Raw genomic sequence first — 24,359 nt, forward strand, 5'->3', positions numbered from 1 at the left:
TAGTGCTAAATAGAAACTCTTGAGGAAGTAGATCCAATGGTACAATCTACAGTAACTAACGTTCTCTTATCTTCTTACCCTAATTATCCAACAAAAAAGTTATAGAGATGTCATTGGGATCATTTTCATATGACGTGATTCCTTTACAGTGATAACTACATATACACGTGCTTGAGTATGACCAAAATAGAGATTAACAAAGTGATGCTTCAAACCATTTTTTCCTCCAGCATTTAAGTCAATACATGGCTTAATTTCATATAATGACTACATGGGTGAGATACAAATAAATTATACAGTATTGCTATCTAAAAAATACCCAGTGACCCAGGCAAAGCCGAGTTGATGAGGGTCTGAAAGGTAATGAGTTTTAAAGGATCAATGAATATGTTCTTTTGATTTGCCCTCTGGTTCCTGAGTCTCTAGAGCAGGGACAATTCACATTGTCAGGCAAGAATGAGAGTTAGTTACTCGTTCCCTCTTTTTTGAACTGAGATTTTTCAGACTATTTCTCGATTCCAGCAGCTGAGGCTTCAGGGAAATTGCCAAAGCGAATGAGTGCTGCAGGATAATTACAAGAGCTGGCAGTAACAGAACTGGAGCCCGTCCAAGCTGCAGAGCAACATCCCAGTTACCATCAGTGGGAAATACGCTCACAGAATAGACCCCATTGTTTCAAAGATTAAAAATTTACAAAAATTACAGAAAACAAGTTCCAAACATCTTTCATATTTATCAGGAAAGCACGCAAGCCAGACCTTTCTAATATGCCACTGAGCAAAATGACCCCGTCCACAATGGGAGCACTGTTTGTGCCGACGGCCGAAAGAATATGGGGCATTTCATGAAAAGTGTTACAAATGGGTTTGGCTGACTCGAGCTTGTGCGCTGGATAGAGTTTGCATTGTCTGCTTAAGGAAGTTCTACTTCACTGGGAGCATTTTTAATTTAGGTACGGTGTAATTCTAGCTGGCTAAAGAAGCTTGTAGTTTAAACCTTCCCAAGGCCCCTGAGCGAGCGTAGCTGCTCCGAAAACTCATGTTTTATTAGGCTTTTACACTGTTAAAGCGTGAGGCAGAAAATCGATGTCGCACCTTTAAGAACAATCGAGAAACCACCTATAGATAAACATACGGCTATATGGAAAAAAGTGTTTATGTTCTAAAAGCGAAGTCAGCAAAGTCTGAAGTCAGTGGAAATTTTATACGTGTGACTGTGGATTCAAGACAACTCGAATTCCTTGTGTGTAATATACACAGCAGCTCCGCTCCTTTTTATAAACACCCAGCTTGGTTCGAGACGGGCTAAATCTGATGCATATTTCTGATTCGTGCTGTAGAAATAAAGTTGCAATGCTATGATACTTTCTTTTCCTCCCCCTCTCCCCTTGCTGTCTTTAGCAGGACGGTACCCTAAGGATTTATGGTTTCTTTAAGCGATTTTTGGAAAATCTTACCTTGGGTCTGCAATTGTGTTATACAGAAGAGAAAATACTTTGCCACGGGGGAGGTTTTCAGACACACTCGGCCAATTCTGGCCTGTTTCTGTTCAACTTGGTTGAAGTCGAATTGACTACCGCTATTTTAATTTAGAGCAGAGCTAGATAAAGATTAATGCAAATAAAACTGAGTACAAGCAGCAAGGTTCGAAGCCAAAGCTTAGGGACTTTACTGAAAGCTCCCATTTGTTTCCTCTTTGACTTAACGTGGTTTTTATTTCTCAGGGAGTTGAGCCAGAGCCGGGCAATGGTCTGTGCATCTCCATCTGCTGCTGGGATACCGCTTGTTTAGAGAGCTGCTTAATCCACACTGGAAAATTGAAAGGTAAATGTTAAATATTTAACAAGCTAAACTCATAACATTAGCCAAGAAGGGTCATCTTATTTGTTGCTATAAGCTAATTTGTTTACAAGGCAGAAAGATCAACTTTCAACCCCCTCTAGAAAGTTTCTTGCCTTTAAGCAGTCGCTAAACTCCTGCTAATGGATGCACTTTTGTCCTGATATTTCTCCGAGCTCTGTTTTAGCATTTGGCAAACATTTATTGTAAAAGGTTGTTTACTTTGGAGGTTGGTTTGGAACATTTCCGTTTCCCTGTCTCATCACGCCAAGCACAAAACCTATTGCTTCAAATATTAACTCAACAGGGTTTTTTTCTTTATGTTTTTTTCCCCCATTTTTCTCTTTACTTGTCAAGTGAGGGATAACAAACCTTAGAGCACCAAGTGCAGCCGTGGAGTTACGTTAGTACTTGTCACACCGGCCTACACCAGCAATTTACAAAACCCATGTTTTTATTTATGCTAAAGTTTCTACATCAGCTTGGTAGTGCAGACTAGTCCCCTAAACATCTAAATTGGCGAATAACTGTGAATAGGAAGCAAATCTCAGGCAATCCTGACCCCGCTGCTGATGGCAACTAGGATTTTTTGTTGTGAGGGAAAAGGCTGGTTGAGGGTCCGGTTGGAGGGAAAGCATAAACATTTTCTTTTATTTTCCTCAGGTTTTGTGGCTTTGCTCCTCAGACCGCGGTATTTGAGGGAGTGGGTTATATTTGGCCTTTTACCTGTGCTTTCGGGTTGGGTTTAGCCGGGTTGTGACAGAACTTTAGGCCGAGCGACCGGCCAGGCCGCGTTCTCCTCCGCCCTCCAGCCCCGTCCCTCACAGCAAGAACAAAACTGGGGACCTGCGCCCCCAAACTTACACACAGGGGATGGAGGAGGACTCGCAGTCGGTGCCTGCTTACAGACGACACCTTTTGAGCTCTGTTTTACCTCAGGGAAATCACCAGGCTCCCTCTGAGGGAGCAGCAGAGGGATGGGGATGCGGGGCGAGGGGGCCGCGCTGCCTCCAGTGAGCACTGTACCCCTGTTCCTGAGGGGAAAAATGAGGAAAAATATATATTTTAAATGATTATTATTTAAAATTAACTTCCTAAAGCATGGTTTCAGTCAAAGCTCACTACCTACTGCGGCTAAAAGAGAGGAGTCTGTGCATAGTACTGTAGACAGGCACACCTTGTGTGTTTTACTGGGGAGCAGGAATGTTTGCAAACAGGAAAAGAAACCCAGTTCAGTTTCAGGGCAGTGGCTGATGGCGGTCGTGCACCTGTTAGGGGGAAGAAATTACTACAGGCAGCAGAAGCGTTTTATCCCAGGGGTGTTTTATTGGTATCGTTAATAATTCCGCGCCACGCCGCGGCTTTTGCGCCGGTTTGTTTGTCACATCTGCTTTCCCGCCTTTTCGCCCGCTGCCACTTTCAGCGCGGGGAGGGCGGGAACGGGAGGCGGGGCCTCGCGCACGCCTCTCCCGCCCTATTGGCTCCGCCCGCTATGAATAATTAATCAGTCACCGCCCCCGCTGCGCCCACTCTTGCGGAAAGCATGGTTCAACCCGTCACGTGGTCAGCGTGGCTCCGCCCCCCTCATGAATAATTAACTATGCTCGGCCTCCATTTTGGAGCGAGGCGGGTGAGCGGGGGTTTATTATTCAAAGCGCGAATCCTGGGGGCGGTTTTGGGCCCCTCACGCCCAGAAACCCCTGCAGCGAGTTGAGAGAAAGGGAACGGAGCTGGGGAAGGGGCTGGAGCACAAGTGTGATGGGAGCGGCTGAGGGACCTGGGGGGTTCAGCGGGGAAACGGCCTCAAGTTGCGCCAGGGGAGGTTGAGGTTGGAAATTTGGGATAATTTCTTCCCCAAAGGGCTGTGGGGCATTGAACAGGCTGCCCAGGGCAGTGCTGGAGTCACCATCCCTGGAGGGCTGGACAGACGGACACGAGGTTCTCAGGACATGGGGCAGTGTGGGGTGGGTTATGGTTGGACTCCATGGCCTTTGCTAGAGCAACAAACAGTTTGTGTTCACTAATTAACTCTATTTTTAAATAACTTCATTTTTAGGAATTCTGAAGCGGCGACTCTAAATAACTCATTCTCTTGGGGGTCATAATGCAGCCCTGGGGAGAGTGTTGTGCTGCTCCAAGGCAGCTCCCATACGATGGCAGCAAAGCGCTGCAGCTGCTCTAAAGGACTTTACCCTGGTAGTTTCTCATCCCCAAACACAGTTGGTTTGTTTGGTTGTTTTCTGGAACTTTATTGAAGGAAGGACTTTTCTCAGCGATACAGAAACAAAGCAGAAAGCAACCCCAAGCATCGTCTGTTGAGTGCTGTTTAAATGACAAGGAGAGATGACGGTGTCACCATCGTCCCAGTATTTGTCTGAAAAGGTAAATCAGACAAGTGCAGAAATAACACACTTTCAAGGCGTTTCCGTGCGGTCTGGCTGTACAATTGCATTCCACCCCCCTAATCACTTCAGTAATTCTGTTGTACGTTAAGTGTCGTTCTCACCCCGTCGCCGTTTTGCCCGTTTGCATTTCAGGAATGCCAGAATAAAGAATTTCTGACTGTTTGTTCACACCAATATTGATGTTTGGAGTAGTTACAGGAGATCAGTGCTTGGGAAATAATAGAATAAAATGGGGCAGATGCGGAATATCCGTCTGGTACCTCTGGAGCCTGACGGGTTTAAGGGTTTCATGGGTCTGAAGCTCCATCCAGGCTCCTGTGTTTAATAATCCTGGACCTATAAATACGTCTAACTCCACGGTGATCAGCGTAATTAACGACAGCAACAGTTCTGCAGTTTAATTGCGTTGTGTGGTAAAAGTATTACCTCCTGTTTGTTTTCCATTGGCTGAGCTTGTTCTGTTTTTTCATTTGGGGCTCTGTAATCCGGTCAATGTTTGTCAACTGGTTTGAGGTGACGGGATAGAAACTAATAAGGAAAGAAGCACAATTAGGTTGTTATAAACACGGTGACGGTTCTGTTGAGTGCTAACTGCTTATTCTATGCGTGAGTGGCCTTGTCTTGTGTAACTTAGTTATCTTTGCCCAACATGCGAGCAACATTTTGGGTAGAAATCCGTTGTCTCTGGTGCATTTAAATGCCAAGAGCAGGACTGCGATGGATTCGCCTTTTCAAATATCCTTGCTATTCTTGTGCGGTTGCTTGAATTAGAAGAAAACACCGAATGTGGTGGGAGCCGAAAGAGAACGCTGGAAAAATTGCACCACTAGGACCAGTGTTAATAACAACAGCATCTAATGAGCTATAAATGTTACAAAATTGAAATAATAATAATAATAATAATAATAATAATAAACCGCAGCAAAAAAAGACATAACACCGGTTTTGTGTCTTTCCACGTGTGGCCTCAGGCAGTAAAATCTCTTCAGCACTTACTCTAAATCAGATTTGTTCCTCGTTTGCCGAATGTTGATTCTCCACAGTGTTACGAAGGCGCTGAGATGCAGCCTTGCACTTCCACTTGAAAAAAGCGCTTTAAGGCTTGTTACGAAATGATCAAAATGCTCAATTAGCAGGGGATCGTTGACTCATCCAGCACAGGCCTTGCGCGGGGATATGGAGCGAATTAAGTCACTGCTTTGTCTCATCCTTAATGAATTCTCGGGGTAAAATCACCTCCTTGGCTGGTATTTCTGTTTTAGGGGTGGCAAGGGCCCAGCGCAGGGACGTGTGTGTTTTGATCCACTCAGAGTTTTAAGATCGCAAAGTCTGATTTTATTGTTGTTTTTCTTGCAGGTGGTTCCTCCTTCCTCAGCCCCAGCCTGTTTTGAGCCTCGTTTTATTGGGAGCTGTGCTGATAATTATCACTCTACAGGATGCCACCCTCTAATCTTCCCATTATCTGCCATTCGGGAGAGTCGTGCGGAGCTTAAAATGATAATTTGTGGAGCTAGGAACATCCCTGAGCCATTGGAAACCACGGGCAAGGTGACAGTGGTGGTGTCACCACGATTTTAGTGTAGCCTTTGGATTAGTAATGATATAATTCCAACTGACGAAGGGATGAAAAGAGTTGGGCTGTGAGTTTTCTATGGAATCACTTGCCTGAAATACTAAATTCTTTTAGGGCTGGAAACCCAGCTGCTGCCATGGACACGTGGGTGATGTTTGGAGCCACCCATAATCCCACCCCCCCTTGGAAACACCTTTCCCTTGGGCATCTGTAAGTATTCCACAAATATTAACAAATTTACACGATGTACATGAGAAAGGGAATGATTCCCATCCTTCCTTTCTCAATTCGAGGCATAAAGACATTTAATATCCAACCAATTCCCCGCGCCCGGTCGTAACCGAAGCTCAATTCCGCGGCACTTGGAGAATGCATCTGTTGGAGATGTTATCCCACCACCCACAGGCCCTTTTGCAGCAATCTGCTCCCTCCTTGCTTCAGTGCTGTTAATTACGGTTCAGCACACTGTGCTGCCCCAGGTTGCAGTTGCATTTTCAGGGTAAAAACCTTTGTTTATGAGCATAATGGCTAAAATATTCCCCCACCCCCATTTCTGGGATGTTAATATGAAAACTATTTGTTCAGGAGAGCTGCCATTTTATTGCAGATTGATAAAGTGTTTCCTTTTGTGTAGATGTCTATAGATAAATAATGATTATATATGTATATTCTAATTATATATCTGCTGCCTCTCTGCTCAGAAAACATAGAACAAGGCAGTGGGAGAGTAGAATTCTCATCTTAAAATATATATATATATTCTTATAGTCTCAAAAGAATACAAGATGAAAGGTAAATGTTAAATATTTAACAAGCTTAGAAGTCCACATGACCAATAATAGTTTGCGTGGTTTATTTTGAAAACAAAGCAACCCAAAAGGAAGATTTATTTTTTAATATTAAGACTGTGTTCCATGCAGATAATCCATAGTAAATACATGGCATTAAAAGACAGATAAAGTGCCTTTAGTCCCCCAAAAGAGTCCAACTGTGCTGTAAATTCAAGTATATGGAAAGTAGGCCTTTAGTTCTTAAAAAGAATTTATTGTTTATCTGAGTCCTGTCAAAAATAGGGGGGGATTGACCCCCAACTCTTGCAGGAGCAGAACCAACCTCTCCTTGGTCTGATAAACCCTGTGCTGTGTTTTCCCAGCTGCTGAGCACAGACCAGTGGCCAAGCAGCAGATACACGGTGTCTTTTTCCTCATATTTTACACCCAAACGCCGCGTTCAGCAGTTGCTACAACCAGCCAGGGCACAGGGCTTGGAAATGAGGAGCCGTAGCGGTTGTTTTGCATCTTTTAACCAGCTGAGCACCGGACTGAGCGCAGCAAACAGCCCCTTTATAGCTATAAAGTTAAAACCTACAGGTCAATATACATGATGCTTGAAGCAAGCGCTGGGTTCGTCAGAATCCAGAGGAAAAAACCTCAGCATGCGGCTGGAAAAGCCACATGATTTAAAGCAAAAAATCAAACTCTTTATGTTGTAGTTGCCACCACCATGTCCTTGCTTCGAGACTCGCAAGATTATCCGGCATCTTGAAGTCGGAGTCGCACAGGTAGGACGGGAATATTGATCCGATGCGTTGAACTTGGTGCGGCCGGCGCTGTACGTGAGCCCAGACTCTCCTCTTCGGCATCTTGGTGATGGAAAATCCATTTTTGTCTTTCTAGGCATCAGCAACATTACCGTTGTGCTTTCTGGAATTTAATAGCCAACCTCTTTTCCACTACAAAGAATATTCAGGAAGAAAAAGGCTCCTTGTTGACTCACGAGCTTCCCAGGTGTGAAGGTCGAGCGCCCGGAGCTCGTGTCAAAAGGTAGGACAGAACATTGGGGTTTTTCTCCACCTTGAGACACAGAATCCAGGGGCAGTAGGAGATTTGGGGGAATTCAAACCCCCAATTTTGGGCAGTAACTTCTCCATCTACCAAAATATCTTAGAGATGATTAATTGAAGCTGTTAACGCTCTACCTGACAATACCCCAAACCCCATTCCTCAGTAGGAGGCAGACCAAACATCTCTTGCGCCGCTACAGAACAGCCCGCTTGCTTTTCTTTCTTTCCTTGAAGGAAAAATACAAACTGAAAAGCCTTTTTTCCTCCAGGCGCTCAGAACTTGGCATCTCTCCTGCAATATTTTCTGTATCTCAACCATTTCTGTTGCTCCAGCACTTGGATGTTGTTATTTCCACACGATATCTGATCCTCCTTAGATCCAGCAATGCACCAGGGGGAAAAAAACAACCAGGCAAAAGCTTTATTTGGGAATAAATTTTATCTTCAAAATATGTTTAAATAGAGACCGTCTGGGCTGTAACAACTGGGCACGACTGGTCTGACTTACCCTGCATGAGCATTTTGGTGCCTTTACGCCATAATAAGATGCAGCAAAAGTCTCCCTAGTGGCTACGTAGGAGAAAGTATAATCTGGGGTCTAAATGCCACAAAGCATCCATATTTATCTTTAATGGCTATATAAATTCAGCAGATGAGAAGGAAAACATTAATTAGACAGACCCTGCCTTTGGCAGTAATCACCACCGGTGACAGCTGAACCAGCCAGGGGATAAAATATGCACCAAACATGATTATCAGAATAAATAACTGAGGATCAGAGGAAATGTAAAGGAAAAAAAAGCCTCGTACAACCACCACCTTTTTTTGGTGGGGGAAAGAAAACTTTACTGTACACTGGACTTTGGACTCTCTTTTAATTCTTTTAGACAAGTTTTCCTTGCACAGAAGTAGCAGAAAACCCTGAGGGGCCCAGGGGCAAAGCCCTTAGTGAGGGTCAGATTCTGGAATCATGATTTACATACAAATCCAGACATGGGGCCTATCACAGACATCATAAAAAAATAGCAAAGGATCCCACTGGCTTGAGCAGGCTCTAAAAATGATGTTTACCAGGTTGATTTTTCAGTGGTGTGGAGGAATGTTTGCCCTCACTCCTAATTGATGGGAAATGCCCACAAATGAGCTTAGATTTATATCAGGATTTAATCCATGGGAGGACAAGGGTTCTCTCTAGTGCTCTGTCCCCATCCTGCTCTGTTCCTCCTGGATTTGTAGCCAGACCATGAGGATATATTTTGAAAAAATCTACGATTTGTTTTCATATTCTGTCTCCTTTAGGGCCAAGGGTCATAATTAGTAATTTAGCAAACTAATTAGGTGCTAAAAAGTGCATCGGAGCCACTGGCTCACAAACACCCTGGAGGTGAAACTTCCGCAGGGTTTTGCCCTTAAAATAGAGGAGGTTTCTGTTTCTGCTGGGGAAGGAGAAGCTGTGGTGGTGGAATAACAACTGCAGGACGGGAAGAGGAAAAAAGGGCTCAAGGCTTCTCAGCCCTGATGACAAAACTCAATGCACCTGCCCCAAAAGGAGGTGGAGGGAGGCGAGCGCTGACGAGCCAACCTCAACACCCCAGCGTGCAGCAAAAAGCACCGAATTTGCTGTCCCCAAGAGCCTCCTCCTGTTGTGCCCGCACCAAGATGTGCTCCCCGTTGAGGCTCCCGGTGGAGCGGGGAACATTCCAACCACACACAGGGAGGAAACACCCGACCGCAAAACCAAAAGCACCCCGCACCAAGCTACAAAAACTGACGGCGCTTTTCTGCCTATCGCCACATCCAGGGCAGAGTCCGGTGTCACCGCCGTCACCACCGCCGGCTCTGCTGTCCCCTGAGGAATCCAGGCAAGCCCAGCTCACATCGCCCCGACTCATCCTTTCCAAATGCTCCGATCGGGTCTTTTTCCTCCACTCGCTTGTTTTCCAAGAGGGGAAAGACTTTGCAATAGAATGACAGCAACTCCAACGCTTGAGACACGGGAGGTCCGAGAGGCGGGGGAGAGGCGCTCAGCACTGCTCTGCTTCCACAAAGCCCTCCTTCTCCTGGCTGGCCGGCTCCACCTCGGCGTACGTGGCCTGGTTGGCGTGATTCCGGAATTTCATGGCGGGCCAGCGATGTGGCCTTCGCTGCGGACAGAAACAGAGACCGCCAGAAATTATGGCAGAGCCTTCTACCCCGAGCCCGCGGGGAAACGGGGAACTGCCCTGAGACAAAGTGACATCTTTGTGAAAGCCTGACTTTTTATTAGTAAATTTTAAAAGATTGATTTATGCTTGAAAGAGTTGATTACGAAAAGCCAGCGAGGGAGAAGGAAAGGCCAAGGGTTAAGCGTTGCTCGCTCCCTCCCTCGGGAGCCTGCGCTGCACAGTCTGCTGCCTTCTAACGGCAGATGGAGACGGTTGGACCCCCCATCTTCCCCAGAATTACAATCTCCCATTTAGAGCATCCACAGCACCGCTCACACAGTTGGCTGCTGGCGCCACAGCTATCAGTAAAGCCTGACAATTCCAGGCGACAAAAATCCCACTGGGCAATTCCAAAGGCAGCGAACTCAATTATGTCTCGGCCCCGACGGAGCCCCCGACCACGCGAGGAGGTGGAAGAGTCTGAGGAAGAAAATAAAAGGCAACGTGTGAAAGGGAGGAAAATAAAACAGCGTGGGAAGGAGAGAACCTAAGTTTAAAACATCATCAGCTGGAGGTTGAGAGATAAACTGGGTCTGTAGGAGTGTGAAAAGGAACTCAGCTTCGAGCCCTATCTAAGGTTCTTGCTCTTGTTTTGCTCCGTGCTGTTCTCTAGAAGGTTGGGACGGGTGTTGATGGCAGAGGAAGATAAACCTGGTTCTCCGCTCACCTCGATGAAGAACAGGGCGGCGGCGGAGGTGGGGTGGCTGTTGATGTAAATCCCAGCGAGGATGATGACGGCGATGAGCAGCACGGCCAGAACGATGCCCACGATGGTGCCCGTGTGCACCGGGGCGCCCGTTTGCTTGGAGGGAAGGCTGCTCCCCACACCTGCGAAAAACCAGCAAAACACCATCAAGCTAAGGGGGCTCGGAGCCTTCCCAGAATTAGGAGCTTTACAGCGACACTTCGGTTCCCCAGGGCTGACACACAGACTGGGACTGAGCGGGATTCACGGCAACAGAGGTGAAAAAGGCAGAGCTGAGCTCAGGTCTTACCTTCTCCTCCTGCATACTGATTGAGCTTTGTGTCGTCTAAAAGAAGAAAGCAAAAAGGCAAAATAAATAAAGGTAGGAGCCTTCTGTGACATCCTGCATCCTTCCCGCCCGTGTGATGGGGCCACAGGTGGAACTCTGCTCTTGCACAGCATTGATGGCCCAAAATGGAGTTGCCCAGAGAGGTGGTGGATGAACCATCCCTGGAGACACCCCAGGCCAGGCTGGACAGGGCTCTGAGCACCCGGAGCTGGTGACGATGTCCCTGTCATGGCAGGGGGGGCACCGGGTCAGTTTGAAGGTCCCTCCAACCCAAACCACCCATGACCTCATTCTGGAAGCACCAGGATGGATTTTACGGGGCTTTACGTCTCACCAATCACCACGCGTCCAGCTGGTTCCTGATCCAGAATTCCCGCTGCTCATCTCACCCATTCACTGCATCAACACAGGACCAGCATGTCCAACACGTTCACCCCATGTCCCCCAGGGCTGGGGGGACACAGAGGTGGCTCCTTCACTGATGCCTTTGCCGAGCTGCTCCAGATCAAGTTCGCAGCCTGACACAGCTGCCTGTTTGTTCCCTTCCAAGACTACAAATTAACTTCATGCTTGACTATGTCACAGAAAGCCTCTTGTTCTTTCTCCGCCCCCCCCCTCCCGCCCGAAATGGCGATGAGTTGGAAAATAATCTCAGTGGTGGCGTTAACACTCCCCCTGCCTTTAATTGCTCCTTTCAAAGTCAGCTCTGCCAGCCCGGCGCTCCATTCCTCCCCCCAGCCCCTTCCCATCGCTGAAGGACAATTACTAATGTTCCTTTCTATTTATTCTAATTAGCAGTTTGCGTTAGGGACTATTAAGCAGCAAAATTGAAGTGATACCTGCCGCTAGGATCCGAGGAGCCAGCCCCTGTGTTAATAGGATTATCAAGCTTTAGAACATGGGTGTCTCCAGGGGAAGCTCTGCTCCTTAGGCGGAGCTTTCCTGCGCTGGAACCGGCACCGTTCCCGAGCCCAGGGCACGCACACGATGCCGTGTTGTTGCCCATCTGAAAGCACTGCCAGCCCCGAGCCACCAGGACCAGGGACATTAAAAGCATGAACCCCTCTATAGAGTATTAACCTCCATTAGGGTGCTGGGGAGTCTGCCCACTGGGGACAAGTTGCTTATTGACCTTCAAAATGCATTAAAAGGCTGCGAGGAAACTGTAAAACTCTTCCTACCAGGGGGTTTCATCCCTCCCCTTCACACATCACCGAGTGTCACCTCTCACACCCTTCCACCCCTTGTCCTTCAAGGATCGGTTTGTTATTGTATTTATTTAGATATAGAATCATGGAATCACAGAATGGTTTGGGTTGGAAGGGACTCCATCCTGGTGCTTCCAGAATGAGATCGTGGGTGGTTTGGGTTGGAGAGACCTTTAAACCGACCCAGTGCCCCCCCTGCCATGAGCAGGGACATCGTCACCAGCTCCGGTTGCTCAGAGCCCCGTCCAGCCTGGCCCGGGATGTCTCCAGGGATGGTTCATCCACCACCTCTCCTGTTCCTCTGTTGGAACGTCCCAGTACGTACTAAATGGTTTTAGGTGGCATCGGAACGCAACATCTCCCCGGGATGGGGTGTCCCCGCTGCCCCCAGCCTGTCCCTACCTTCCGTGGTGAGCTTGTCCATGAAGAGCGAGGACGTGGCAGTGGGGACGTCCCCATCCCGTGGGGGGAAGGAGCCGTCGGGAGGTGCCGAATACCCTTCTGCTAAATCCTCGCATGTCTTCTCATCTGACTGCAGAGAAAAGGCAGAAAGAGCTGGTTCTCCTCCCTTTCCTCCAGTGAGAGCCAGCGGGGAGGGCTCTGCTCCCCAACTTTAGAGCCTCTGGGGGTTCAAACCCAAGTGGAAGCAAGAGACACAGTCCAGAAAAATACATGGGGGGGGGGTGACATGGGGATTGGAGAAGAGGAAAAGTTTGGGAACCACTTAAATAGGACAAATGACGACGGTCTGGCAAGGTGGGTGAGCTCACACAGGTCCTGTGGGCTCCTTTGCCTCCGCTCAGCCCTCTGGGTTAACATGGAACAAAGCGGAGTTTTCAGTGAGGAAAAATCAAATAAATTAGAAAATAAAATACCCCAAAGCAGAAACAGATGTTTCCTTACAGCTGATCTTCCCGAGACAAAGAAACTAGTTCATCCAATGTGGAGGTAATTGTGCTAACGAGGACTAAAAAAAAAGAATCACAAGGGCTAATTTCTTCATGCTTGAGAGTGAGTAAGAGTCACGCTGCAGAAGGTGAACTCAGGGTACTCACATTGCACCATTTGGTGACTTAAAGAGGTCTCCGCACCTTTACAGAATACCCAGAATCAACCCGCAGACAAACAAGGCACCAGCGAGGAAAATTCGGGGTTAGATGGACCATTTTTAACTATCCCAGTAGAGAGATGCGCTGTAACGGGACAGGGATGCCCAAAGGGATATCCCAGACCAGCACAAGCCAGGGGGAGCTAAGGGTGAATTTTCTGCGCTGGGATATTGTTGTTTCTGTATTTCAGCTCCGTTCTCAGCACAAGAACAAGAGCAAGGACCCTCCTGTGGGTCTCACCTGCTGGCCGCAGCCGTAGGACAACCACTCCTCGCGGTACCGGTCGAAACCACTGGAACACCTGCGGAAGAAGCAGAATTAACCCGTGGCAGGTGAGTTCCTGAGACACAGCAGCAATATTTGGCACATCGCTGGTGTTTTCTAAGCTGCCCGAGAGTCCCAAGCGCTGCCTCGGTGGGTGTTGTGTCCAGATACTCGGACAAACAAATATCTGAGGGCTGGAAAGATTCTATACAAGTTGGTCTCTGAAGACGTGGGGTTTCCAGTACAGCTGTGCTGGAAGGACACTAATGTTCCTCTTAACAGAGGAGGAAAAGGGTCAACGCCGCTTCTCCAAGAGTAGCGGAGAAATAGGAAAAATATATAGACTGAGTCTGAATTTCCATTCCCTGGACTCCATGCCAGGGCAAGGCCACGATCTCCTCGAGGCTTTGGGTTATTTATTTTGTTCTTTTCTTTCCAGCAACATCTGCACAGGAAAAACACATTAACGAAATGACAAACTGCACGAGGAAAACACCAGCTAGAGAAATCTCCGCAGGAACAGAGGGAAGGAGACGGCACCAAACAGCACTCTGACCTTTGGGAAGCCTCTGGGGACCACCAGGATGTAAACCAGGGGTTCAGCTCACACAAGCTGTAATTTACCCAACTACCAACCAGGAAAAGAGGAGAAACCACAAGAAACTTCAGGTCCTGCTGAGTCACTGAGATCTTTGCCTAAAGTACAGTTCTCGGAACAATTATGGGCTGAAGCAAAAGCAAAAGTTCTACTGTCCAGAAGAGAAATAAGAGGACTTGGGGGTTAAACCACCGAGCTGGCCTTAGGATAGAAGTTTAAGCCTAACAAAACTTCCTTGGGCAAGATCACAGTGGCTTTGCAAACCCCGCTGGTCGAAAGCCAACGAGATAGCGCTAAGCTTGTTCTAACTTGCTATTTGAAGCTCATTTGCTGTTTGTATTTTCTATGTGTCATCGAAGCTCTTCGGGACCGAGATGCCGACACGCTGACGCGCGGATTTCAGCCAACGCATCGAGAAATCCCCATGTTATACGTGATAAGAGCAAACATCAGCAGCAGCGCCTTGGATTTGGGCAGCTGGGGTTGGCAAACACCGTGAAATTTGGAATAAGCAGAACGACAAAGTTCTCGAACCCTGGAGTTTCAGCCCAAAACAAAATCCAGACTTAAAACCACCGTATCTTGGGCTTGGTTTTACTACCAAAGCCACATCTGGTTTCACGCATCAATCCCAGCTGCGAGAACATCGTATTCTCTGATCCGAAGCCACCGCTGAGCAACTTGTCATTTCAAAATTATGTTCCCCTGGCTCGGGTTTTATTCCAGCCCATCGCAGGGCAGTGAATCGACGCTGATTTATCGCGTCGCTTCGCTGATCCCTCCAGATCTTCCCCTGTCCTGCTCGAATCGCTGCCTGCAAGGACAAGGTGCGAGTCTTCGAGAAGGGCTGCAGGAGGAGGGATGCAGTGTTGTCCCCGTGCCCGTGGATCTGTGTTACTGGGTCCCCTCCCCTGCCGCCAGCCCTAAATATTGCAGCAAAAATCTCATTAAACTCTCTTTGTGCTCTGTATCGTGCTGCTGGAGCTGAAGAGCATGGGGCGGGACTGCAGCAGGGGCAGCCTCAGCCCCCAAAATCCTCCGTTTACCCCCAGACAAGCAGCAAATGCCCCCCAGCCCTCACTGCGTCCTGTCCCCAACAAGGAGGACATGTCCCCCACAGCCAGGGGGCTGAGGAGCGTCCCCGATTCTCTGAGCATCCTTCAGACCCCACGTGTCCCTGCCTTGTGTCTGCAGTCACAGCCTGAACCAGCACTAGTTCCCCCCCTGTTTAATCACGCCGACAAAAACACGAGTCTTGCTCTGGTCTCGACTTGTTCCTGCATCAAAACACACGGATCAAAACCCCTCGGCCTCGGGAAATATCTCCTTTCAGCGGCTTGTAACCGGAGATCGCTTAACTACGGCTACAAGGCTATAAGCAGCACCCCAACTGAACCGAAAAGCAACAAAAAAGAATGTAATAATGATAAGAAACGAACAAAACGGATACAGCATCCGACCTAGAGTTGCACTTGCTCTCCCAGCTATAGAAACACCCCCGGGAGAAGGGGAGGGAGGGAAACGCATGGCTGGTACCTCTGCAGGACGTGGCACCAGCTGCAGTTGAAGGTCAGCTCGGAGCTCACGCACGTTTCGCAGCTCTGGTGCTGGAGACAAGCTGGAAAAGAGAAGAGAAATGCGGCAGCAACACCAGCACCTGCACGGGGGAGCATCCCCGAGGGCCCCATGGAACCAGCACCACCAGCTGAGCCTCCAGCCCGACCTCTGGGAGCAAGGGCTACGCTCCCAGTGCCCCTGAAACGCACTCCCCGTCTGGTTAACTGGGAATTAAGACGCATCTGAGGCTCCTGGGATTTCTTCTTGCACGGAGGGTGTTTCTCAGAAGGGAGGAAGCAACGCAAATAGTTGAGCCTCCTGTTGCTATGGCCGTATGAATTCTGCAAGAACATCTCCATGGTGGAGGGGACAAGCTGCTTGTAAAGAGCCAGCGTTTGCTTGTCACCTTGGCTAGAAAAGGTGGCCAAGAGGGCTTGTCTAAAAAGAAGTCAAGGAAATCAGGAGTTTAACAAGTCCTGACTCTCCTTCGTGTGCCCATGCGGAGCTTTAACCGGCCCCTCTGGAGAAGACACAGATTAACCCAGCTGGGCCACTTCTGACCTCAATAAGGCTCAGAATTAAACTCCCCAGAAGAAGAAGCAGAGGCTGGTTCTCCCCGCTCTGTGGCTCCTCAGAAGATCCTGCTCTGGCTGCTGGGGGAACTGAAACAGCGAGTCTTAAGGAGAAACAACAAAATACTGCAGAATGCTTATTTATGATCTGCTTTGCAGTAACCCTGCCTGCTGTTAAAATTGTCATAAAATAGCCTGGGGAGACCATTTAAATGCATAACCTTGGTATCTTCGTGACAGATTTACTCTCTGCTCTGTATTTTAGGACTGCATGACTATTTTCCCTCGCGCGCACGTGTCCTTGGATCCGGACACTAAAATCGTCTCTATCTAACACGATCCTGAAGAAATTCCATCTGAGCGTGGAGGCGTAGAAAATGTCTTGTAGACGGACCTGGGGTGAACCGGTGTCCAGCAAAATTCGCTGTAGCTTATGGAGCAAAAGAGAAAGAGTTTCAGGGGGAAAGAGCTGCCGGTGCTGGAAATCAAGTGGAAAAGCACTGAGGTGAGCGGGAGCTACTGGTGAGCAACACAAACCTTCCATGGGGCTCATTCCCCATCCTGGAGACATCCCAGGCCAGACTCTGAGCACCCTGAGCTGGTGGAGATGTCCCTGCTCATGGCAGGGGGGGCACTGGGGCAGTTTGAAAGTCCCTTCAACCCAAACCATCCACGATCTCATTCTGGAAGCACCAGGATGGATTTTACAGAGGTTACATCTTGATGCTCAACACCCTCGTGAGTCCAGCAGATTCCTGATGCAGAATCCATAGAGGAAAACACACCCCGGGGCACCACAGCAGCTTGTCCGACTTACTGGGCAGTGGGGTGAACTCCACGGCTGACATGCTGGTGATCTTGCTGGTGTCCAGCTCCACGCGGTGATACTCGTAGATGGTCCGACGGCGGGACTCTGCAACACAGAGACTTGGCTTTAGACTGGGCTTAAGTCCGCTTTGCGTACCCTGTGCAACATCCTGCAAATCCCAGAGAGGGCAGGGAGAGCTTGTGGGGCTGCTGACCCCCACCTGAAATGGAATCACAGAGCAGTTTGGGTTGGAGGGACCTTCAAACTGCCCCAGTGCCACCCCCACCATGAGCAGGGACATCGTCACCAGCTCAGGGTGCTCAGACCCCGTCCAGCCTGGCCTGGGATGTCTCCAGGGATGGTTCATCCACCACCTCTCTGGGAACCTGGGCCAGGCTCTCACCACCCTCAGGGCCAACAATTCCTTCCCCACACCTTGGGGTTGCTCCTATGAGAGAAACATGTCCAGCAGCCATCAGAGAAGCAAAGCAGGAGGTGCTGGGAGCAGCAGGGATGTCAGGGCACACATCTCCTCTTCCCAGCTTTGTTAGGCGGAGTTTAGATCCCTCTGTCCCCCTCTCCCCACCCAGAGGCTCCCGAGATGGCCGCGCTCCAGCCCTGCGTCGCTCTAAACAAACACGGAGCTGCACAACACATTGCTGGGCGGTGACTCACGAGCCTCCCCCGTGCGCGGCGCTCGCAGCTCCCAGCGCTCCCCGGGATGCTCTGCAGCCCCAAAAACCTCCTCCTGCCCCTGTTCCTCAAGCCTTTGCCCCTTTCCTCCTTAATCCCAGGAGAGGGGTCTCTCCTGGCTTCAGGCTTCTCCCAAATCTTCTCCCAGAGCTTGTGGTGGCACCAGCCAAGATGCTCCTCTGGCTCGGTGGCCCGGCAAGGAGAATCCAGCCCGTCCTTCCTTCCAGCAGATGAGCAGGGCAGCACGGTCTCCCCTCCGGTCCTTCCCTTCAAGCCTCGTTTCTTCATCTCAGTAAGTTTTTTCATGGCCAGTTCTTGCATTTCGTCTCCATCACCCTCCCTCACACCCCGGGACAGGCAGGGGGTGCAGGCAGGAGGCAGCACCCCCAAGGGGACAGAGGGGAGGGGATGCACCAGCCAGCGAGGCTGAGGGTTTTTTTTAACACAAACTGTTGTAAATGGGTAATAAACGAGGGCCAGATGGCCGGCTCCATAAATAACGAGGAAAAGCAACCGCAGCGGGTGCAGTTTTGGGGGTGGGGGGGGCGGGAGTGAGGTTGGGCTCCTCACCAAAGCACCTGGAGCACAGGGCTGCACCATCGCCTTGGCCACGGGGAGATGCACCCCAAAGATGCACCAGGGACATCCACACAGCCCCAAATGCCTCCTCATGCTCTTTTGCTCCCCACCATGAATCCAAGCAGCACATCCTCACGTCTTGAGGTGCCCAAAGATGAGGGCGCCTCGTGTTTCTGTCCCCACCTGCCCCCTCTCCCAGCCATGGGGCCAGGGAGGTGGATCCCCTCCCTCTGCTCTGCCCCAGCTGCAGTTCTGGCTCCAGTTCTGGGCTCCCCAGTTCAAGGAATTACTGGAGTCTCCTTCTCTGAGACATTGAAACCCACCTGGACCGACCTGTGTGATCTGCTCTGGTGACCCTGCGTGGGCTGGGCTGGAGGATCTACAGGGGTCCCTGCAACCACAACCCCCCAGTGACTCCGTCTCCCCCAATTCCTCAAGCGCAGCGACTCACCGGGCACATCGGGCGATGGGTTGAGGACCATGAAGGCATCAGACAGCCCGGCTTTCACAGGGTGCTGGGTGGCGCTGATCTGCAGGACGGGCACGGGGATCTGCGGTGGGTTAGAGAGGACAGAATGGGGTCCATCTGCAGGTCCCCAGAGCTTTTGTGGCACCATAGACTCAGCATGTGAACAGTTATAACACCAGATCTCCTCCCAGACCTGCGGGGCCCCAGCAGAAAACCTCTCACCTCCTTGTACCCAAAGACGATTCTCCCGGTGCTGTGCAGCGCGGCCTGGAAGGTGAAGCTGCCTGTGTCCTCCTTCCCCTGGAGATAAACCTTGTCCCACTGCACCACGAAAACCGTCCCTGGGGGAGACACCAGAGCGGGTCGGTCCTCTCGCCTCTCCCCACCCCACAGAGAATCACGGAATCGTTTTGGTTGGAAAAGCCCCTCAAGACCATGGAGTCCAACCAAACCCACCCCAGCACTGCCCCATGTCCTGAGAACCTCATGTCCGTCTGTCCAACCCTCCAGAGATGGTGACTCCAGCACTGCCCTGGGCAGCCTGTTCCAATGCCCCACAGCCCTTTGGGGAAGAAATTGTTCCCAGATCCAACCTCAACCTCCCCTGGCGCAACTTGAGGCCGTTTACTCTTGGGCGCTTGTTCCTGGGGAGCAGAGCCCGACCCCTGCCAAACACCCCAGATTCCTCTACCCAGCACCCCAGCTCCAGCCCCCCATTTTTGCTCTGGAGAGCGGAGTTTTGGGGGGCAGGGGCGGGCAGATGGACTCACCGTTGTCCAGGTACTGGACGGTGGAGTTGCGGGAGTAGCTGGGGTTGAAGTTGGCCATGAGCGGCGCGATGTACTGGGTGGCCGTGAGCATGCGGTGGATGACATCCCCCATGAAGATAAAACCTGAGCGAGCACATCACAGTCCTCGTGATGCTCCGTCCCTCTTTCTGACCTCCCACCACCCCGTCCTGCCTCACCCCCCCTGTTTTGCACCCCCGGTGCCCCCCATTTCCCATCCCGACTCACCGCCCGTGGCTATCGTGACCTGCCGCAGGAGGTGCCCGTAGAAGGGGAAGTCAAAGGACAGGATGATTCTCTGCGGGAGGGAGGTGGGGTGAGAAAAACATCTGCTGGGGATGGGGGGTACAGGTCTGTGCCCAACGGCTCCACCCCAGCTCAGGATCCGGGGGACATGGGGGTGACAGAGGGATGGGATTGGGGGGTCCTGCGGGTGCCCGGTCCCCACCGCTCACCCCCTTCTGCCCGGTAGGACCAGTCCTGGACTGGAGGTAAATGACACACTGGGGGTAACTCAAGCCTTGGTCCCCACTGGGATGTCACGGGGATGTGGAGGTGCCACCACATGGAAATCCCCGCGGGAGAGGTGACCGGGGGACAGCGCAGGGACACGCCGGGCTCACCGAGGCCTGTCGGTGCGTGTTGGAGAGGATCCCGTGGATCTTCACGTGGCTCCTGTTGGCCGCTGCCATGTCCACCCACAGCCCCCTCCGCCGCGCGTCCCCCGGCCCGTAGATCCGCGACACGTAGTAGCTGTGGTTGTCCTCCTGCAGCCGGGAGGGGACAGGGTGACAGGGGACAGCGTGGAGCTGCAAACCCCAGAGCAGCGAGACCCGACCTCAGCGCAAAGCAGCGATAAAACCAGCACAGGCGAGCCCGGCGCGAAGCCAGAGGATGCTGAGCACTTGGAGAAGGTGCCGAGAAGAATCACGAGACCAGATGCACGAGAAGAAGGGCTGGTTGGTGAGAGACGTGACTCACGAGAGGCCGCAGCCTCCGCGGGATGGAAACACCCTGCTCCGGAGCCAGCGGCTGGAAGTTACAGCTAAAGCGACCGCTAGAAGCGAAGTGAAAACAACTGGGGCCGAGGAAGCCCGGAGGAAACGATGAACTGTGGAACAGCAGCCGAGGCAGAGCAAGGGGACGAGGACGGGGGACGCTGCGGGGAATGGGGCTGTTCCCCTGGGTGACATCCCCGGAGTGCGGGATGGGGCGCGAGCCATCAGATCCTCACCCAGAGCAAGGAGAGGACCCCGAGCATCCCCCCCAGCCACCAGCAGCACCCCAGACCCCCCAAACCCCACTCCCTGGGAGACCAGAGCAGCGACCACACAGTAGATCTGCCAAGAGCCATCGCAAGCCAGTCAGGGACCTATCGAGGGACACATATCCCTGCAGGGGACCTTGGGGACACCTTGCGGCAATTCCAGCCCTTGCTCTCTGCAGCCCAGAGCCCTCCCTGCCCTCTGGATGGGGAAACTGAGGCACGGGGAAGGCTGTGCCAGCTGCAGCCCAGCAAAGGCTGTGGAAACCCCCCCGGGATGCAGGGACAGCGCTGGGGGATCAACAACAGAACCTCCCATGTCCTTGTCCCCCCTGGTGCTTTGTTCCCAATAAACCAGGGGTTTAATAACCGCAGGGCCGGGAGGTTCTGCCCGGCTCACCTGGCTTTGGTTATGGCACGAATTAAGAGACAGGACACGGGAGCAAGTGGGGAGCGGAGCTGCCGTGAGCAGAGCTCGGGGGGACGGCAGCGTCACAACCGCTTCAACCTTCGGGTCCCCCGCGCCCCAAACCCGCAATGTTTTTGGATGGGCAGCTCCTGAGGTCGGATCACACCTTCTGCGGTCAGACACAGCGACATACGGTGACACACTGGGGACACCCCTCACCCCAAACACGGTCCCGCTCCCAGGGCGGATGCTCTTCACCCCCCAACAGCACCGAGCCCCAGAAAATTGCTGGTTTTGCCTCCTGGGAGCCACAGATGCCATCACGCCCTCCCTGTGGCTCCTCGGCATCTCCAAATGGGGCGGCCATGGGTGGGTTTGGGCTTTTTATAAACTCTTCCACATCAGGAACCGTCCTGGCCCCGCTCCGTCCGCAGTGGCCAACGAGCAAAGCCAAGCTGGAGCAGAACAGCCACAGCTGCTCCACGTTGTGCCACGGGGACACTAATTCCACCGAATCCACAGCCAGCTGCTGCCAAAAACACCAGGACAAGTCACCATAACCAGCACATCCTCCTCCAGGAACCAACCGTGGATCCCACCCCAGAATGGTGCAAACTGCCCCCCAGCTGCCAAGAAACCTGCAGCCCCGCCACTAATAACCAGGAGCTAATTGAGGGCGGGTAATTAGGCACAGCTGGGATGTGAGAAGCAAGCGAGATCTCCCAGGTGACACTGATGCTACAGCTCGTTAGCAGCCTTGCGGGCTCCTGCTTCCCCAACTGTAGACCCCCCATTTCCCCCCCAGCCCTGAGCCCCCCGGTGACCCCGGTGGCACCGCGGCGAGCGAGCACAGCAGCAGAGGGACAGACAGACGGACAGACAGAAGCGTCCCCGCCATGGCACCGGGAGCTGGCGGCAGGACCGGCCGCAGGGCTGGGCTGTAATTACCCTCCAGCCACACACGTTACATTTGAGCTCCACCAGCTCCATGCCCAGCCTGGAAATAGCTCTCGGTGGCCAAGCGCTGGCCGGATCCTGCGCTGGGGACTCACCACGATGCGCGTCTCGTTGGCCGGCAGCGTGTCGATGGCCAAGGTGCCCCCCGCCATGTCCTGGCTGATGCGCGTCCCCTGGGTCCCCGGCGACGTGTCCCGAGCTCTCCGCCGGCCTGCGCCCCCGGGGGGGTGTCCTGGGGGGACAGACGGACGGGTCCGTGGGTCCCACACCTGCCCGTGGGCTGGGATCAGCCCCGTCCACCAGCGAGGCAGCTTCTGCTTATGTGACACGAGTCTGAGGGGTCTCAGCCCTGCCGAGCAGCATCGTTGTGATGACAGAGATGCAGGGAAGAGCTCGTCAGGTCAGGGATGGCCATGGGACACGAGGACAGGTGACAGACACCACGGCCGGGGAGCAGAGCTGCCGGGGGGGGTGAAAGGCAGCAAAACACCTTTGGTCCCCTCCCCAGCTCAGGGGGCGCGAGGCCCCGGGGACGGGGAAGATGCGGCTCTGGCGATGGGGCACCAGCACGTCCTCCGTGTCCCCTCCTCCAGGCCGGCTTGGGGTCCAGGCGTCGGGTCAAACTCCAGCCATAAGAAAACTGTCCCTTGTCCCTTCCTGCCACATCTCACAGCCCCGGGATGGAGCGGAGGCTGGAAACACAGCACAGCGTTTGAGGGGGGGGGATGAAAAAGCCGTTTGGGAGCAAATCTGCAGAGATTCGGGAGGTTTCTGGCAGCGCGGAGGCGCAGAGGCGGCACACGCTCGCCCACGGGCACGGACACCAGGCCGGCTGTCCCCGGGGAGCGCAACAGAAACAGCTGCGGGGTGCAGACTGCTCCCCGGGGAGGGGGTTCCCGGGCCCCCCCAGGGAGATGAGCTAATTGCTGCCTAACGAGCTGCTGCTCGCCGCCCCAGCTGCGCCGAGGGGCTGGTTCTGTGCCCAGCGCCTCCAGTGGGGGAAACTGAGGCAGGGGGAGCGGGGCTGAGCTGGCGGGGATGCACCGCACTGCTGGTGGGTGGGTTGGGGTCCCACTCACCTTCCCTGGGGCTCTAACGAACCCCCCACGGAGGCTCCGGTATCCTTCCCAAAATCTCTCCCCAGCCAGCTGTGCCCACATCCAGCACACGGTGTGCCCCGAGTGGGGGGATCCCGGGTGGGACACCCACAGCCCCCTCTGCCCTATGGCTGCCCCATCCAGCTGGGGGGCCCGGGCACCCCACGGTTTTGCCACGGAGATGCTGGGGAGGGGGGGGACGCGGGGACCCCACGGCAGGTCCCACACCGCGGGTGGCCCCTGTGGGTGCGGCGTGACACACACCTGCGTGCCCGGGGAGGGGGACATGAAGACACCCCCAAAGCGCAGCCCGCGCCGGGGAGCGCAGCACCAGAGGGACGGACAGACGGACAGCGCGATGCCTCCCGCTGCCCGCGGGCACAGCAACGCCCGGGGCCGCGCATGGAGCTGTAAACACGGGGACCCCCGAACCCCCACTCCCGGGACCCGCCCCCGCCCGCGCTCCCGGCCCCCCCTACCTGCGCCCAGCGCCCCGCGCAGCAGGACGAACAGGATCAGGCCCCCCCAGAGCATGGTGGGGGCCGGGGGGGCCCCGCTCGGCCCCGGCTCTGCTGGGGGGGTCAGCGCCCCGCCATGGGCCGGCACCCCCGGGGAGCCGCGCACGGAGCCGGAGCCGGAGCCCGGGCGGGAGCCGGGGGTGGGGCCGGGGGTGGGGCCGTGGGTGGGGCCGGGGGGGCGGGATGGAGCCGGAACCGGCGGCAGGACCCCCCCGCTCCCCGGGGAAAAATCGGTCTCCATGTGCTGAGCCCCCCCGGCAATGGGGGACGCAGCAGCGCGGCTGCCCCTGTCCCTGTCCCCACTGCGGGCAGCCCGAGCTCGGTGACCCCGAACCAGGCTGGGGGGGGGGATAACTGCTCTGCTGAGCCCCCCCCAGCCTCACCGAGCTCCCCCAGCCCCGCGGGGGTACGTGCCACCCCCAAACCAGCGCCTGCTGCCGCTCGCTGCCGTCTAGTGACCAACAGCCGGAGCGGCTGCACGACAACGGCAGCCACCGCCTTTGGGGGGGTCCAGCGTCCCCCCCCCGCCCTGGGGTCCCCCCCCATCAGCAAACCCATCTGTGCAGCACAAA

At 53.1% G+C, this 24,359-nt stretch overlaps 1 protein-coding gene and 1 long non-coding RNA gene across 3 annotated transcripts; one reads left to right on the top strand and one right to left on the bottom strand.

Moving 5' to 3' along the window:
- Positions 1 to 6,645: 6,645 nt before the first annotated feature.
- Positions 6,646 to 23,930, bottom strand: PLXDC1 (plexin domain containing 1). The gene is made up of 14 exons (XM_082070662.1): positions 23,749 to 23,930; positions 22,268 to 22,404; positions 20,166 to 20,309; positions 19,771 to 19,840; positions 19,525 to 19,647; positions 18,977 to 19,095; positions 18,737 to 18,836; positions 17,023 to 17,118; positions 15,613 to 15,694; positions 13,455 to 13,515; positions 12,508 to 12,637; positions 10,859 to 10,894; positions 10,531 to 10,691; positions 6,646 to 9,803 (listed from the first exon to the last, which is right to left on the bottom strand). Exons 1-14 carry the CDS (start codon positions 23,801 to 23,803, stop codon positions 9,684 to 9,686), a joined length of 1,434 nt encoding a protein of 477 aa, XP_081926788.1. The 5' UTR covers positions 23,804 to 23,930; the 3' UTR covers positions 6,646 to 9,683.
- Positions 7,505 to 15,604, top strand: LOC309448847. Of its 2 annotated transcripts, none has more exons than XR_014185862.1 (3): positions 7,505 to 7,639; positions 13,405 to 13,628; positions 13,918 to 15,604. It is a non-coding gene; the product is annotated as an uncharacterized lncRNA (long non-coding RNA). The 2 variants fall into 2 exon arrangements; XR_014185863.1 differs by having other exon boundaries at positions 13,405 to 13,546.
- Positions 23,931 to 24,359: the final 429 nt, after the last annotated feature.

Source organism: Streptopelia decaocto, assembly GCF_964273445.1.
Source record: "Streptopelia decaocto genome assembly, chromosome: 22".
Classification (NCBI taxonomy): Eukaryota; Metazoa; Chordata; class Aves; order Columbiformes; family Columbidae; genus Streptopelia; species Streptopelia decaocto.

Bases quoted from the DNA above. Each gene is read 5' to 3' on its own strand.
- PLXDC1 (XM_082070662.1), bottom strand. From the start codon at position 23,803: ATGCTCTGGGGGGGCCTGATCCTGTTCGTCCTGCTGCGCGGGGCGCTG. The intron at 18,837-18,976 runs GTGAGAGGTTTT...AACCCACCGCAG, and splicing joins TCGTCTTTGGGTACAAGGAG to ATCCCCGTGCCCGTCCTGCA. The intron at 12,638-13,454 runs GTGAGACCCACA...TTTTCTCTGCAG, and splicing joins CCTACGGCTGCGGCCAGCAG to TCAGATGAGAAGACATGCGA.